General features: G+C 45.9%; 1 protein-coding gene across 6 annotated transcripts in view; it reads left to right on the forward strand.

The window, feature by feature from the left end:
* The window catches only part of LOC135907732 (soluble guanylate cyclase 88E-like), a 281,964-nt gene that overhangs the window by 142,771 nt on the left and 121,268 nt on the right, over positions 1-17,925 (forward strand). For all 6 annotated transcript variants that reach the window (XM_070524767.1, XM_070524760.1, XM_070524763.1 and 3 more), the window contains 2 exons: positions 12,305-12,484; positions 13,928-14,235. In XM_070524767.1, the coding sequence (XP_070380868.1) occupies positions 12,313-12,484; positions 13,928-14,235 (480 nt within the window). In that variant the 5' untranslated portion in view covers positions 12,305-12,312. The remainder of the gene's footprint in view (positions 1-12,304; positions 12,485-13,927; positions 14,236-17,925) is intronic.

The raw sequence follows: 17,925 nt of genomic DNA on the forward strand, positions 1-17,925 counted from the left end.
ACACACTACCAGACAAGTTGACAAAGCACACAGCGAGGTCCAATCAGACGAAGCGTCGTGGTGGTTCATTTGTGCCGTCATTTTTTTTTTCACCTGCGCCAAAGCAACCATGTCAAGACACTAATGCCAGCAAAGGCAACTACGTTCTTCTTTATTTTTTTACTTTGACTTTTAATCGCGAGCACACATTGAGCGTCTTCAATTTTCTTGTTCTACCCGCGGGCTGCCAGAGCCAGCCAGAACGCATGCGTTTTTCTCGTGTTGCCCCGACCACCGTGCGGCGCACTTTGGTGCGCGTTCTCTTTTCTCTTGGCGAGTGTACTTTCGCCTGGCAGAGTTTTGGACTCTTTCTGATTATCAGATGAGAAAAAAAAAACGATAGTCGCTCGTTGCCATCACTGTGGAGACCCGACGAATTGCAACGCGTTCGCTTGAGCGCAACTCCTCCGGCAAGCCTTGCCTCGCCGGTGTAGCATACCGAGCAGTATGGTTCTCTGTGGACCAAGCGTCCCACGTTTTCTTCGATATTCCTTCGGTAGCCACCTTAGGTGCCCAAAGTAGGCATTCGATTGTAGCCAACATGCTTTCCTTTCCGTCATTTCATTTCGGTGCCCCCCGCAGCAGAAAAGAAAAAAAAAGACATTGTTGCGGCGCAGCGAATTGTCGCATAGTGAAAGTTCGATTTTGGCATTTCTTTTACGGAAAGTAATGGGCCATGGGACGCTTCAGTTGCCGGATATTCTTATTATATTATTGCGATAGCAATTATATGGACACTCCAGGCGCATTCCTGCCGTCGCTGTCGCCCTCATGTCCCGTATAAAGTCCAAGGGCGATAACGTCGTGACCGCGCGCCACATGCTGTATGTGCGAGTGAAAAGGGGGGGGGGGGGGGCACGGAGGAGCCAGCGACGGTGGCTGGCGATGGTGTGTATACAAGGAAGAAAAGCGGGGAGGAAGCGCGCCGCCTTCCGTCGCACGCGATACATCGGATGGAGTGGTGGGAGTGGGGCTGTGATCTGTTAATCTGTGGTTGCGCAACATATTTATTTCCCATGTTGGACACATCATATATAGTAACTTTTTCTTAGATACGTAGAATTATTGGAGACTTATATGTATATTTAAATATCTTGTTGGGAGGTGTTGTGTATATGTGCAGTAAACTTTGTATCTAGCGACACTATTTTATTATTTATTTATTTATTTATTAATATCTCAAGGGTCCAAAATAGGACATTACATGAGGGATGGGCATGTAAAAGGCGGGATTGATGATGTGGAAATTAGAAAGATGAGTCGGAACACTCCATGGCAGATCTAAAGCGTGCTGTATCGCGGATGAGTGCAGTTTGTCTGGGAAGGCCATCCCAGTCTCGGGCAGTTCGGACGAAGAATGACTGCAGGAACGTAGTGGTGCGGGCTTGTGGAGGGATTACGTGATTACGGATTACGTGACAGTGATATTTGCCCTTATCAAGCTGTGTCTTCGAATTTGTATATTCCATTGTATCTCCGCATTTCTAATGTACGATGGCGAGTCAAATGAAAGTGAGCCAACCCCCCCCCCCCCCTTGCGCAATAATGGCTCGGTTCATTATCTGCGAGGTATGAACGTGGCACAGAGGCATCTCTCATTTACCAAAGGGACACGCAGGTGTGAGGATCAAGGTTCTTTAATGCTCTCATACACTGGGTTGAACATGGTTGCGTGACATAATGGACATTCCAAAAGTTGAACAGCGTGGTGTCGTGAGGTTTTTGACAGATGAAGATGTTTCCAAAAAAGAAATTAGTCGCCGCATGGCTGCCGTGTACGTTGAATATTGCATTTCATTGGTCACTGTGCAGCGTTGGAGCAAATGGTTCAAAGAAGGACGTGAAAGTTGCAAAGACGATCCAAGACCGGGCCAATGCCACCGTGCAAACACCCCCAACACAATTCCAAAGGCGGGTTAGACAAGAACGGAGGATAAGCATCGATGAATTGCCAGGGCATGTGAGCATCAGTCACAGTTCGAGTCGCACCATAATTCATGACAGACAGACAGACAATGAACTTTAATTCATGAACATCTCGGTTATCGGCTCTTAGGTGCGCAATGAATGCCCAAGATTTTGAACCACCGCCAAAAGAAGGAGAGGTTCGGCGCTGCCTTGACTCATCTAGTCCGGTATCGTGATGAAGGTGACGACTTTTTGTCTGCAATTGTGATTGGGGACGAATCATGGTGCCATACTAGGAGCCTGAAATACGATGGCAAAGCTTACGGTGGAAACATATAGATTCAGCACCCGAAAGGAAAGCAAAGGCCGTCATTTCTGCCGGAAAGGTGTTGTTGGCTTTCTTTTTCGATCGCCAGGGGCCATTATTGACCGAATTCGCTAAACCTGGACAAACTGTCAATCGTTTCCGATATTTTGAAACGTCGGATCGGCTGCGTGTCGCAATCAAGAGCAAACGACGTGGAAAATTGAGGAATGGGGTCGTCTTGCTCCACGACAATGCCCGTGCCTACGTCACTGATATGGTTAACACAAAACTGGCATAGTTCAAGTGGGAAACACTGCAACATCCGCCATGCCTGTCGCCTTGCGACTTCCATATTTTGGAGCATCCGAAAAAGAAAAACAGCTCAAGGGAACCAGATTTGTGTCGGATGATGACCTGAAATAGTCAGTTACAGACTTTTTGAAGGATGCAACCCAAGGAGTTTTATGAGACGGGAATCACGCAACTCGTTAGTCAGGGGTACAAATGTCTAAATGCTCATGGTGGCTACTTTTAAATAAAGCACCCAGTTTCTAATATATATTCGCATAGGCTCACTTTCATTTGACTCGCCCTCGTATATTTTGCGGAACTGCTTTTTATATGTTGCTCTCTGTTACGACTTTTCCGAATTTCGGAGCAATTACTCAAAATGCACTACCTGTGACAGCGGCCCCTACGCAATACATTAACAAAGGACAGCGTCATTGAGATTTTTCCCGGGTCATCGCATATGTAAAAAAATGTAAACAAGGTTCTTGAATAACAGCGAGATGCAAATGAGAGAAAGGCAGGGAGGGTAACAAAGTTTTATTAAAATATTTCTGCTCAAGTTATTCATTTCGTGGCCATTACAGTTTTCATATCAGTGGCATGCACTGCTTTGGTGGTTTCAAACTGATATAGTTCTAAATTTCGTGTGATATTTGCTTTACTTGTTAAATATACAGAAAACATGGAAGCATTGATATCAGTTATTTCGGGCACAATTTTTGAGACGCACGAGTTTATTGTTGTATGAAAATTACATATGTTATTTGTCTTGACAGTGCGTAGCGTTCAAGAATTCGTTTGCAGCATCTTTGGCAATGGCAACGCAGTTATTATTAATGTTTAATGTATTTGGTCCCTCGACAATTTCCATAAGGAGGAGGCCGAGCTGCAAAGTGAGCCCCCCCCCCCCCCCCCCCCTCTAAACAAAATTTCTGGCTACGCCACTGCTTGCAGCGTCTGCGCGGAAACCAAGCGAATCCATCTTGACATCGCAACCTTCGGCATGTGCGAAGGAGTGAGAGCGAGCCTGACTGCTGCGCCGGCCCTACCGACGTCACACGGCTGCTTCGGAGCTCTGACGCAGGCTGCGAGGCTTGCTGTTCACAATTTTGTACATATCGGATGTGAATAAACATTGATTCGCGCCGAGGTAATTGCGTCTACCTTCACTAAAGAGGCTGTGCGAGGTTTGCGAAACCCAAACCGGGGCAGAGTGCGCCCGGAATATACATTGCGTACAAATACAGTCATGTGCAGAAGCTCCGGCCCCGTAGCTTTCACTTCATAGCCAAGAAAGGTTGTCCGCAAGTACAGTGCCTTATCTGCCGCGCCTCGGTCGAAGTAACACGTCGCGTTTGGTGTTAGCTAGAAACAAGCTGTGATAGCTGTTGTCTTGGCGTAGATAAAATGCACGGATTGTTCTTTTTTTTTTGCCACAGAACCTATCTCCACAAAAGCGAATTGGCAACGTCATTGCAAATGTTTAAGGGTTTGTTTTGTTTCTAGGGTGGTTGCTTGGGCTAGTCGGTAATCCACGATCAAAAATTCATGATCGTCCCAGTCGCCATGTCTTTACGAAATGAGCAGAAGGTAAAAATGATCCTTGTCTTGGGAGCTGCAGATGACAAGAGGAAGGCCGCAAATATATATCAGTCATGGAAGTGTGGTGATAGACCAAATGCGTCCACTATCATCAGAAGTGATGAAAACCTGAGACAAACCGGCAGCAATTCAAGAAACAGCGGCGTAGGACTCCATCTTTGAGTCCTTGCCTACGCCCTGATGTTCTAGCATTTACGGCCTCAAATCCTCATGCTAACGTGCGGGACGTGGCCATTTTCAAGTCGTGGACGTGGACGTGACCAATTTCCAAGTCATCAGTTTGGAGGATTCTAAATGACGGCCTTTCACCAGTACCACCTTGACCAGCACCAATGCTAGGAGGATAGGGACCTGTATAATTGACTAGATTTCTTGAATTGGGTACTCACAAAAACCGATGAGGCACATGACTTCTTGAGCGACATCATGCGCACACATGAAACGAAATTATGCGGAAACGCCCAGGTAAATTTGCATAATGCACACTAGTGCAGTGCCCACAATGCAAACTGGGTAAAGCGCAATCGGCACCAGTACCAGTGGTCGTTCAATATGGGGCGCGAAATTTACCCCGGTGCTATAATCAGTCCCATATTCGATCACACACTGACTGGAAAGCGTTACGTGGACGAAATCCTTGAAGGAGTGGTGGATGAGTTTCTCAGCGAAGTCCTGCTGTCACGTCTTCTACTTCTGTGGTATCAGCAAGACGGAGCACCGGCACACAGCCACAGCCGACCAGGAAACTGGCTGGATGCGACTTTTCATGCGCAATAGATTGGAAGGCATGGTCCTATAAATCGGCCAGCTAGGTCACGTGACCTCTCTCCACTCGATTTCTTTCTTTGGGGTTGCGTGAAAGATTGTGTTTACATAATGAGACGAACGTCAGATTAGCTCAATACAAGCATAACAGATGTTTGCCGTAGAATTCGAGTGTCGGTCATCAAGAAAGTCACCGAATATGTGATAAAGCGGACTCAGTACCCCGTACCTGCAGAAGGAAACCTAATGAACACGTCCTCTAGGCAGCAGCTAGGGTTCAATGGCGATTACGAATTCATAGATAATAAGGGACATTGAAATTGGGTGCATTTTCTTGCTTGTATTTTGCGCAGGCGCCTCGATTGCCAATTTGGCTCATTTAGAAGTGGTTATTTACATTCTTGAACGCATCGGTTTTGCCTTTTCTCAACACGTGGGTTGCTTCCCAGTCTGCTTATTTCGTTTTTTTTTGTTATGCCATGAACCTGTTTTTGCAGCACGTATACACTCTCATTTAAACTAGAACCAATCTTTCATTTGGCTTTGGTCTGAAGCAAGTTTCCGGTGCGAAATATAGCTGCGCGCGCACTCTGTCCCGATGAGGTGCCAGCAAAGCCAGGATTTTGAAACATGCTATGCGTATTACATTGCTTCTCGCATTTCGTGCGGGTTTAGAGCGGCGCTTCCGCCGCGTTATCAAGGGGCTTTTGTTATCAGTGTGATCAGCCGGCCTTAAGAGACGGATAAGACGTGTGACGTAGAGAGGAAGGAATAGCTGCAAATCCGCGAAACCTGCTGATGGTGCTCCTTCCGTACCATTACCAAGGTGATGCGTGTCTCTTCGGGTTTGCGACAGGCAATGCAGTTGCTTTCAATGAGCTTATTTGAGGGCGCTGCTTTATGATGCGGGTGGGTGCGCAGTCATGGGGTATTTTTCCTATTTCTTGAGGTTTTTATGCCAGTTGGGAAAGAATTGTACGCAATTATTATGTCGCTGAAAACACAGAAGTGAGATGTCACTTGGGGGTGCCTGGGGCTGCCTACAAATGCCTCATTGACACTTTGATAATTAGGACGGTACTTCTCGAATTAGACAATTATTTGCAATTAAGTAATTAAATCTTAGGAACGAAATAATTACTGGCGCCTACTCCACTGTACTGGTAACAATATGCACTAGGTTTTCTTCGAGTAACGCAACTCCTCTCTTTTTAAGTCTTGGTGCATGATAGCTGGGGCACCCTTTATAATTCACTCAGTAACCGAAATGAGGCCAAGCCGGATTCACTCGAAATCAGAATCAACAGCAATCATGCGCAGGAGCGCTTACACTCAGACTCACAGAAAAAGAAAAAAAAAAGAGAAAGAGAGAAGGTGCAGTTTCTCCGAAAAGGCGAATCAGCATCAGTGATAGCGAAGTACACCATAATTACGCGAAGGTAAATTACACCACCGAGAGACGCCAGATTCTTGGTGGTGGGAGAGGAATCGGCTGTAAAATAGAACTATCTCCTTCTATGAGATTTTGTAAATTCTCATATAAGGCTGTCACTTCAGTGAACAATTCTTCGAGGTCACACGAAGTGTCTTCAAATGCAAGAAATAGACACATGCACGCACACGCACGCATGCACGCGCGCACACACACACACACACACACACACACACACACACACACACACACACACACACACACACACACACACACACACACACACGCACACACGCACGCACACACACACACACACACTTATCTATATATATATATATATATAAAGGACGACACAAAACTCATCCGCGCATGCTCTGGAATGGTAGCACCACGTGTCAATCCGGTACATGCGCCGGTCTACGTGAGAGATAACTGTTAAGGCATTTGATCTGTTCCTTATGTAAGGTAATCGAAGGCTGACTCACGCACGCACTTCCACCATTATTGATATGCTATGCCTCGACCATATGACGCGTATCTTCATTCTGATGCCTGTACAATATCGCGCATTCATCTAACTCAGGCGTGCAGTAACAATCTGGTTACTGGTTAATGACTTTTTATCTTCCATTAGCCTCTGATTGATACACCGCCCCGTTTACCCTACGTAGAAATGGTCACCGCTAAAGTGAACTGTATATACCACACCCATACGACAATCAGTAAAATTGTTGTTCTTGTGCTTCACTGGGGAAATATCTGTTCTTTTTTTTGCCTTTCACCTGCTCCTTTTTTATCTGTATGGCAGCGCATATCTTACCTAGTTTATTGGGAGCAGGAAAAGCAACATTAACACCATATCTACTTGCAACTTTTTAAGCCTGTGCGGTACTGAATGAGTGTAAGGAATAGCCGCTACTCTTTTCTCGCTAGTACTGCTTTCTATAATCACGTCCGTCCTCCTCGAAATCGACTTTTTAGGCGTTCAGCCACAGTGGCCACTGATAAGCTGAGATAACCTGCTTCTAATAGGCGCCGGACCTGTGCATTAAAACTGGCGCTCATTTTGTGCATGCACGATCTGATGAAAGAAGACTTAAGGCACGACAAGGCAATTCCATTTTTTTACTGCTTTGGAATGCTTGGATTGAAATTTTGACAATGGCTTCGAAGATCTAGGGGAGTACTGCCAATACACGTGATTTTGTTCGAAGACCAAGGAAATGTCTAAAAACTGCATTACGCGCCTCTGAGGAAATTCTTTGGTAAACTATAATCCTCGTCCATTAAGTTGAACTTGCTTACTTACTGAGGCAACAGCGGAATCAAATTCGTCCTTATTGCAGCAAATCAGGTAATGATCAGCGTAACGAAATACCTCAATAACATAATCGCCTAAGGCCTTCTCTAAGCATCTGTCAATCTTGCTCAGGTAAATATCACTAAGGATAGGAGCAACCTTTGAACCAATACAAATTCCTGATTTCTGCAGAAACACGCCATCTCTCCACCCAACCAGCGTCGACATTGAGTACATAGAAAGAATTTCTAGAAAAACACCCGTCGAAACACCGCATCTGTCTATAAAAGCCGACTCTTGCACTTGTTCTTTAATGCATTAATTTACGGAATTTAACAACCTGTCATGCGGCAAGGAGTAATACAAGTCTTCGATATCCATACTTAAAGCTGTACAATCACGAGGATTTTCCTCTGTAAAAACTGAACTAGTGCCTGAGAATTACCCAAGCAAAAGTGGTCTGAAAAAACTAGTAAAACTAAGCAGTTCTGCAGGTAACTAGCTACACAGACCCGTCATGTCCCTTTCTCTGACACTATAGGACGAAAAGGAATCTCTTGCTTATGGGTCTTCGCCGAGAAAAACAGTTCTAAAAAGAGCGATTTTTCTTTCTGGACATTAGAGGCAATCTTATCTAGATTATGTCTTGACCGCAGGTCAACCGCATGTTACTTAACTGTCCAAGGCTTGCGTTTTACTGACTGAAAATTCTTTTCTATAGCTGATATCACTTTTACTGAAAACATGTCATCTGCCATAATTACAAAATAACCTTCCTTGTCTGATATTACTGGTCTAGGTTTATGCTCCACAATATAATTAACCAACGGTCTGACATGGTCAGACGTCTTAATATGAATATTCGGTTGTTTAATGCTTGCAATGCACTCTGAAATACAGCGCGAGCATTCTTCTTCCGAGACAAACCTGGTTATAGCGCGGTAGGCTTAAAACGTCAACGGATTTTGTGTTAGGCTTAAAACAGTGCTGGTGACCTAAAGCAAGGGTTTTGCAATGGGTATCACTTACGATGGCGTCTCCGAGAACAAGTACGTTATTTGATGGTGAATTAATAGAAAATGGTTTCCTCTTACTTTTTTAAAGCTCTGGAAGTTTCATCCTCCACAAGAAGTCCGCGTGTTGCTCGGCTAACCTGTTCCAATCGGCGTAAAGGCGGTTCCAGTGGCGACCGTCTCCCAGGGCCGCGCAACGTACCTTTAAGCACTCCTGGTAAAACCTAGCTTGGCGCCACGATTCAGCGAAATGAATAGCACCTATCCTCCTTGCATGTCCAGTTGATGGTTGAAGGAAGCCGCACATCATTTGAACTTCCAATGGGACGACACGATTACGAGTAAACCACGACATAGTTCTAGCACGGAAGATACATATCACAATCCCCTCTCGCTGAACCCAATGGCTTCAAGGAGGCCAGTGGTGCCTAAATTGACCGCTGGGCAGATATCTACACATTCTAATAAAACATGCTCCATCGTTTCCCTAGCTTTACCGCAGCAAGCACATCCTTCTTCTTCCTTCTTATATCTCGCTTTACAAGTGCGTGTTCTAAGACGTCCTGATATCGCTTCGAAAAGTAATGAGCTTCCCTTTTAGTTATCATTAATTGTTTCTTTCCTGATTTTGTTTTTTCCTCTTAAATAGTTACTCATGGCAGGTTTCTTTTTTATTGCCCCCATCCATGAGATTATCTCAGCCTCTCTGACTTTCCGCTTGACGTTTTTTGTTTCTGTGTTGCTCACCATACAGGCTGCGTACTTGCTGGTAAGCTTCCGAGTTCTTTTCCTCCACTATGAATCAATGTTATTCCTGTAAAAATACCTGAACACTCTCCCCAGCCCATTTACTTTCTTCCATATTCCTCAGTCGTTCTTTGCTCAGCTACTGAGATTCACGTGCGAGAAAACATGGGGCACATCTGTACGCTCCATGCTTCAGCTGTACACAGCTCTATTCCTAGGCTATTTACACTACAGTCTTCCAGTATTGTCCAGTACATGCAAGTCAAATACTCGCTCATTAGAGAGCTTACAGGGCCAAGCTCTGCGCACGTGTTTAGAACTTTTTTGCTGTGTATCAGCAGCTGCAACAATCGTGCTCACCAAAGATCATTCCATCCAAATATACGTTGCTGTCGATTGTCTCAGGACGCATATCCGTCATCTTTCCCTTGTCTCTTACCATCACTTGGTGTTCTTGCCATCGCAGAGACCGCGTGCAACGTTTTCTGAAGTTATAATCACCCATACAGATTGTCTTCAATTAGGATACATACCAGCAGCAACGCCTTCATTACCCTTGTGGTGTCTCCAACAGCCTCAGGTGCGCCTAAGTATTCCAGGTGTAAAGAAGAAGGCCAATAACCCAATAATAGCTCTGATACAGATGATGCTGCTATTAATCAATGAGACATACGGAGACTGAATACACATCTATACTGACGGTCTGGTCTCACCTACCAGCTCTTGAGGTGCCGTTTTCATCCGGCTACGAAACCCACAATCAAATTCAAGCTGTCCCACATGACAACACCAACAACGGTAGGGCTTGCTGCCCTGCGTGCTGCCGTCAAATATCTCCAGCAAGAAACACCTCAGAAATGGGTCATCTTTTGTGACTCTAAGGCAGCACTTCAGAGTCTGCATTTTGTCCTATAACGCAAAACTCATGAGCAGCTGACATATGAAATAAGAGAAGATCACCGCCAAGCTATCGCTAAAGCGCATGAAATTATATTCCAGTGGCTACCTGGACACGGGAACTCGATCACCACGGGAACTCGCTGTTTAAACGCTGGGGTTAGTAATCACGGCAGCGGCAGCGAGCGAATTGACCTTCGTGCATCTCTCGCTTCAACGCGAACGAAGCGTCGAAAGCACAGCGCATACGAAGCTACCAGCACTATGCGCACTCTGCATGCATCCGAGATCGCTTTCAGAAACGGCGCCCGCACGGCCGCGCCGTAAGAAGCAGGCGCCGGAGAAGAACGGCAGAAATGGGCCATAAGATTTTATATAATTGCTATGGCTCGAAATGGGTATTCACGTACACCTATAAACAGTGACTCAACGCGGAGTAGGGTGGACCAATAAATTTTGGTTCTTGGCTATTAAGAGCCGGATTGATCACTGTGTCCAAAAGGTGATAACATTACAAAGTTCAGTAAAGCGAAAACCCGCATAATTCTCAGCAACTAATGAATGTCAGACGTGAAATGTCAACTAGAAAGTAAAAGGATAGCACTTCTTGAAGAGGAATCATAATCTGAAAGCTGTCGTTCTTAAAAACTGCTATGGAGCGAATGCAGAATGATGACTTATACATTTTGTGAATTATATATACTGCTAAAGAAAAACAAAGGAGAAAGTTGCGCTACGGTGGTTTTGATTTTCAGGGCAATGAATTTGAAGGTATTTCCAATACAAATAGTGTCGGTGGATCCTGAATGTACCGGCCTTTGTAGCCCAATGCCAGGGAAGTTGTTTAGGCGCATTTTCATGAACCCCAAGTGGTGGCAATCGATCCCCATCCTCCGGAAATGGTGTCTCTCAAAGCTTTCGCACGCAGAACCCCCACCGTTTGTGCGTATATAGCGTATGAAGTACTTAGAGATGGTGGCGGCGTTTCGTGTTGTATGTCTTAAAGGCATTGTATTATTTGCCCGCCTCTATAGCTATCACCAGCTGTCGCCTATAGGATCGCAAGTCAGCCTCTAGAGTCTGTGAAGAAGCACGTTTACCTAGGTCAATTACTCACAGGGGACCCTGATCATGAGAAGGAAATTCACAGAAGAATAAAAATGGATTGGAGCGCATACAGCAGACATTGTCAGCTCCTGACTGGAAGCTTACCATTATCATTGCAAAGGAAGGTGTACAATCAGTGTATTTTACCGGTGCTGACATATGGGGCAGAAACTTGGAAGTTGACAAAGAAGCTCGAGAACAAGTCAAGGACCGCGCAAAGAGAGATGGAACAAAGAATGCCAGGCATAATGTTAAGAGACAGAAAGAGAGCGGTTTGGATCAGAGAGCAAACGGGTATAGCCGATATTCTAACCGACATTAAGAGAAAAAAAATGGAGCTGGGCAGGTCATGTAATGCGCAGGTTAGATAACCGGTGGACCATTAGGGTTACAGGATGGGTGCCAAGAGAAGGGGAGCGCAGTCGAGGACGGCAGAAGACTAGGTGGAGCGATGAAACTAGGAAATTCGCGGGCGCTAGTTGGAATCGGTTGGCACAGGACAGGGGAAATTGGAGATCGCAGGGAGAGGCCTTCATCCTAAAGTGAACATAAAAAATAGGCTGCTGCTGATGATGATAGCTATAAGACGCTGCGGTGTGATTTATTATTAGTATAGCGCGATGGCGCGATACGCGCCTGCAACATTCCGTCTGCCCGCCCGCATCTGCCCAGCGTATTCGACTCGCGAGCCGTGCATCGCGCTGCTCCTTAAATGGTCTATATTTATTGTTTGCACGGATGACGATGCGCTAGAAAGGCGAGGCGGCACATAACTGTTGCATTTACGCGAACGAACTTTCAGTCTTGCGGCGCTATCTGTTAGCCCCCGGCAGGGGAAATCCGCGAGGCTAGCCAAAGCCAGGTGAAGTTAGCGCCGCTTTGTCTTCAACGTGCAGCGGCCGCCATGTACGGCATGCTTCTGGAGAGCGTGCAGCACTACGTGCGGCTGCAGTTCGGTGAGCCGCTGTGGGAGGCGGCGCTTGCGGAGCTGGGCCAGCACAATTTTTCCACACACCTGGTGTACCCAGACGACTCCATGACAAGGCTGGCCGACGCCTGTGCAAAGCGAGTTCCCGGTGAGTTCCTGAACACTGGTGGCCGAGAAGCGTTCACAATCAAGTGAGGAAATTCAGCTCATTTTGCTTGCGCCTGCATGCATGCACTGCTCCTCGCTCGATCCTCCTGACTCATTAACACTGATTCAGGCTCATGAATACAAGCCTAGAATCACTGCATTGTGTACGTTGCGCTGAATGCGTACCAGTATGTCGTCTGAGAAAGATGTAAGGAATTGGCGAGCTGTCGGATGTGTAAGGTAACTCTGTGGGGGCGACTCCTACCACGCTGGGGATAAAAAGATGCAACTTGACATATTCAGAGGCTACCGGCCACATATGTCGGAGCTGGGACAGGAGGTGTGCTGAAATGCTTTTAAACTATACGGAATAGTTGTTCTCTCGACGACAGCTATTCGTACTTCATGAGGTTATTTCTCATTGTGCTTTTTTTCTTGTCCAGCATTATTCCCTACTTTCCTCGGTCAGAAAAGTGATCTACGTCGACTCTTGAGACGTCAAGAATTATACTGTCGCCACGTCTCGTCGTTCCAGAATTGGACAACCACCACGCGCTTAAGTGATTATCGGCTGTTGCCACCAAAGAAATGTTTACCTATTGCTAGCAAGATACTGATGGTGTTTACCTGTGAGAGAGGACGTAATTGTGTACTGTAATACTATGAGGTGTAAAAGGACAAAAATTCTTGCCAGGACAACAAGAGCTACATTAACAGTCCGGCACATAACAGCGCCTGAACGTCGTGGCGGCGACAGTACCTGGCGCGGAATTCCTAAAGTTTTTTGCTTGTAAGTACTGTTCGCCGTTGGCTGGCCACCTTCGCTATTAATATTTGCGTCATCCCAATTAGATGACATCTCATCTTACGAATAATTCGAGAGTAAGAAAACAGTTTTGGGAAGCAGGGACTTCATTTTGCGCTGTTAAGCGCGAGATCACGAGAGCGACTGCTTGAACTCGAAAACACAGTTGAAGTGTTGCGATATGCTCAGGAAGCCACTGGGGAACATTTTGTTTTAACATCTGTACCGGTATTGCACGTTTGGTTCACGAACATGTTTCTGCGTAGGTACCCAAGCTGACAGTTTTATGACCGGGAAAACTTAGGCATTAAGAGAGAGCGACACGTTAATTTTAGCGAATGCAATTGGGCGAGTGTCAACTGCACACTGGACAAAAAAGCGCAAAGGAAATCTTAGGAACAATATGTTAGGTTCATACGCGGGAGTAGAGACTCGGGGTTGTTTCTAATCTTCAGCTAATCAAAAGCTACCAGCAGCACATTAATGATTCCTAAAAATAATGTGAAATATCACGCGAAATAAAGCCAAATAACACAATAAGACTAAGCACAAGACTGCGCGCGCCTGCGCAGAGTCAAGCGAGCCATTCTTCGGGCGCGAGCTGTGCATTACGAGGCTATACGCGTCTTCCTGCTGCAGGATGGAGCCGCGACACATTCCTCTTCTTCTTCGGGCGATGCTTTGTGCGCTTCTTCAGCCACTACGGCTACGACAAGTTGATCCGGGCCTCTGGGCGTCACCTGCGAGACTTTCTTGGTGGCATAGACAACCTGCACCACCAGATCCGCTTCAGCTACCCGCGCATGCGCAGCCCCTCGCTGCAGCTGCTGCAGGAGCACCGCGGCGGCGCGCTCCTCCTGTACCGCTCGTGCCGTCGAGACCTCCACTTCTACCTGGTCGGCCAGCTGGTGCAGGTGGCCAGCACCTTCTACGGCATGCGCCTTCAGGTCGGTGAGATTTCCGCCAGGGCGCCTGTAGGCGTTGGCCGTTGCTAGCCGCAAAATGAAAGATAAAAAAACGTAAATGAGTAAATCTTGACATTCGGGCCCGATTTTTATTAGTCATATCATAAGAAGCCAACAAATATTGACACCGAGGACAACACAGGGGAAATTACTTGTGCTTAAGAAATGAAATAAAGAAAGGATAAATAATGGAAATGAAAGTGGATAAAAAACCAACTTGCTCCAGGTGGGGAACGATCCCACAACATTCGCATTTCACGTGCGATGCTCTGCCGATTGCGCTACCGCGGCGCCGTTTCCCCGTCCACTTTCTTGGGTATTTATGTTTCCTAGTAGAACTCTGGTAGTGTTAGCCAGCGCCACCACTCATAGACCTTGGCGGCGGATGTGGAATATCCTTTCTGCCACAGGCATGACGAGAACGTGATCTTTATGGGTGAAGGCAACCGGTCAATAAACAAGGGTCTCGAATCCGGCAACATTGATGCCTTCAGGTAGCATGTGTGGGTTTATTGAAATAGCTGACAAGTTAGTGATGCCACATGTGCTATAGGAGAGAACGAGTAGCCGTACATATTTGTTTTTGCTTGTGGAATTTGCAAAGTTTAATAGGATGTGTTCCTGGGCTACCATACTTGGTTCATATTTGTACGTTTAACAAGCGCAGACCTTAGATGGGACAAGAAAGAAGAAACATGACAAGCGTTTATATTGCATGTATACATCCTTGTCCCGTCTACGGTTTGGGCTTGTCAAACCTGCAAGTATGAACCAACTATGGTAGCCTAACAACACGTTCTAATATTTCTTCTGCAGTGGCCATGCTATGTGTGTTTCCTTCTTGTGTTCAAACTTTTGCATTCATTGGTCACATCGTGGCGTCAACTTGTTATTGTCAACCAAATTATTGGCCTCATTGGAAAAGTCAAGCCTTCAATTGCACATTCCAAAAGTATCTGTCACATTAGCAAAGTTTTCTCATGCTCACGGCGTGTTGTTCGTCTTGTGTTGCGTTGAACATATATATGACGGTTCACTCTGGTTAGATTGTGGACTATTCTAAAAATTATTTTGACGCAGTGTACGCTGCAGCGATGTTCAAGAGTGGTGAGCTAGGAACGATTTGTCAATTACGTCTGTGCAATGAGAAGCTGACAGCTAGAAAATAAGGCTTACATCACGTCGGACGATAAAGCTGGACGATTGCTGACGTAATAATAAGAGCGCGCTTCGACCCTCACAAAGCTGATCATACGTAAATAGGCTTCATAACAACGGGCGTCGGTCCGTGCTAAGCGTTTCTTACGAAAAAGAGAAAAAAAAAATGTAGTAGTTTCGCCCGAAATACTATGCATAGATTGTGATAGCAAATTAGTACACAGCTATTCGAAGTAAGGATAGTAGTTTTATTGGTTGTATAAACTTGTAAACATTCGCTTACTAACTAAATAAAAAGCACGGTGTCACGCGCGCGCAGGTAAACATGAACGCATCTGACTCGATCACCGCGGAAACTCACTGTCAGAACGCTGTACTCACGCGGCAACGACAGCAGCAGCGAGCGAAGGTATATTCGTACTGCATCTCGCTTCAACGTGAACTAAGTTCGAAAGCACAGCGCATACGGAGATACCAGCACCCCGCGCACTTTGTACACATCGCAGATTGCTTTGAAGATGAGGCCCGCACGACCGCGCATATTGTCCACATCGTAGATCACATTCAAGACATGGGCCCCCACGCGGCGTACGCAGCAGCCGCCGGTAGTGTCAGGCTAAGTCCCAGTTTGACCTTGGCTGTGCTTCAAGGTCAGCCTGACGGAACGAGGCGTTTTCTGCGTTTGTACCTGGAGTAGTAGAGCTATCGCCCTAAAAGCACTGTACATACGGTCTGAGTTTCGAGCTTGGAGAAGAAGGAAACCTTTCTACTCATAATTGTACACATGTAATCGGTGTTTCTACGCAGCATTTCTTGCGGCGGTCGGGCAGCTTGCGTGTACATTTACAAAGTTTTTCACAAAGAATTCAAGAAGTTTTTCGTTCGGAAGTGATTTTTGTCATTGGCCGCCCGCCTTCGCATATATCGATCATCAGGATTGGCTTAAATTGGCTCTTACGAATGATTGTATCGTAAGAGCTTTTTGTGAATACGGGCCCTGATTAAGAAAAGTCCGCGAGTACAAAATTCATCTTAGCTGGCAAATGAGCACTGCATTAATGATGCTTGTCAGAGAAAAGAACGAACTTGCTGTGCAGCACCGTTTTTCTTTGGACGCACCTTGGCTTTACTGCACCATCATTACTTCACGTGATCACCACGAGGTTACTATTTCTCGCAACTCTATAAGTGAATGTGTGAATAAGACAGCGAGTGGTTAGGTGAGAAAATGAAGGAGCTCGGATGCGGTAGACGTCATGCCTGCTTTTGCACTTTTTGGGCGATCGTTAGTATGACACATCACTGACCAGTGTAAAGCAATAAAGCGAATAAGCAAAACAGAATTTGACTTTTCGGAACCTGTATAGAACTCTTGTTCACCTGCACAGATCTCTTTCTACAGATGCCTTGGAATCTGTACTTTTTTTTGCATTGGCCAGTGACCTATTCATGTTTTTACCTGGCGGGATAGTGTTCCGTTGAGCTATTGATTACATTTTTGGACTACGTAGGCAAGTTATCGTCCTAATTGAATTATAGAATTACAAAAAATTGGTGAATTCTAGAAGAGACGCATGTCCTCATTGCCGCCGGCCGAAAAAAAGAAAATAACGCGTGCATAAAAACTGGCAGAAACGTCCGGCCAGGTACAAGTTAGAAATACTAGAGAGGTTAAGCAGTTTAATCCCTCAGTCATATGTGATACGTTACTGTGATACGTGATGCATTACGACTACTGAGCATGCGCGTCTTATACCGCTGACTACTGCACAGCTTATTATGATGATGATGATTATGTGGATGATTGAAAATTAAAATTCAATTATGGGGTTTTACGTGCCCAAAACCACGATCTGTTTATGCGGCCCGCTGTAGTGAGGGACTCCGGAAACTTGGACCACCTGGGGTTCTTTAACGCGCACCTAAACCTAAGTAGACGGGTGTTTTCGCATGTCGTTCCCATCGAAATTCGGCCGCCGTGGCCGGGGAAGATGATTGAAACGTAACACGACGGCAGCGCCCTCACTGGTCCAGACCAGCCGTTTCGGTTCGAATTGGCCCGCACTGCTTGCTCTCCGTTGGGACAGCAGCTAATAAATGATAAAATCAGTCATCGATTAGCCCCGTCTTGCACTGAGGGCAAGGTACTGGTGATGTTTTATTGATATTATTGAGATCAGCTCTTTGTTTTGACACGGCTAGGCTATGAAGTGGCGACATCGAGGCAGGAAATATTTTAATCTCTGTCTAGCCCATAGGCGCCACAGCATTACCTTTCATGATGCGCAGACGATTGTCAACGCTATAAAATCCTAATTTTTCACTGCATCATTATTTGATTCTACGCTCCAGCCGGGTGCGCGATAAAACTGTGCACGGGCTAAAACGTTGACCTCTTTGGCCTGTCTAGCGGTGTTCCGTGGTTGAACGGAGAATGCGCAGAGAGCCTAACGTATCACAGAAACGTATCACGTATCTCGCAAAGCTAACTCTCTCAATAACAGGGGCCAAATC

The sequence above is a fragment of the Dermacentor albipictus genome, chromosome 1, assembly GCF_038994185.2.
Source record: "Dermacentor albipictus isolate Rhodes 1998 colony chromosome 1, USDA_Dalb.pri_finalv2, whole genome shotgun sequence".
NCBI lineage: Eukaryota > Metazoa > Arthropoda > Arachnida > Ixodida > Ixodidae > Dermacentor > Dermacentor albipictus.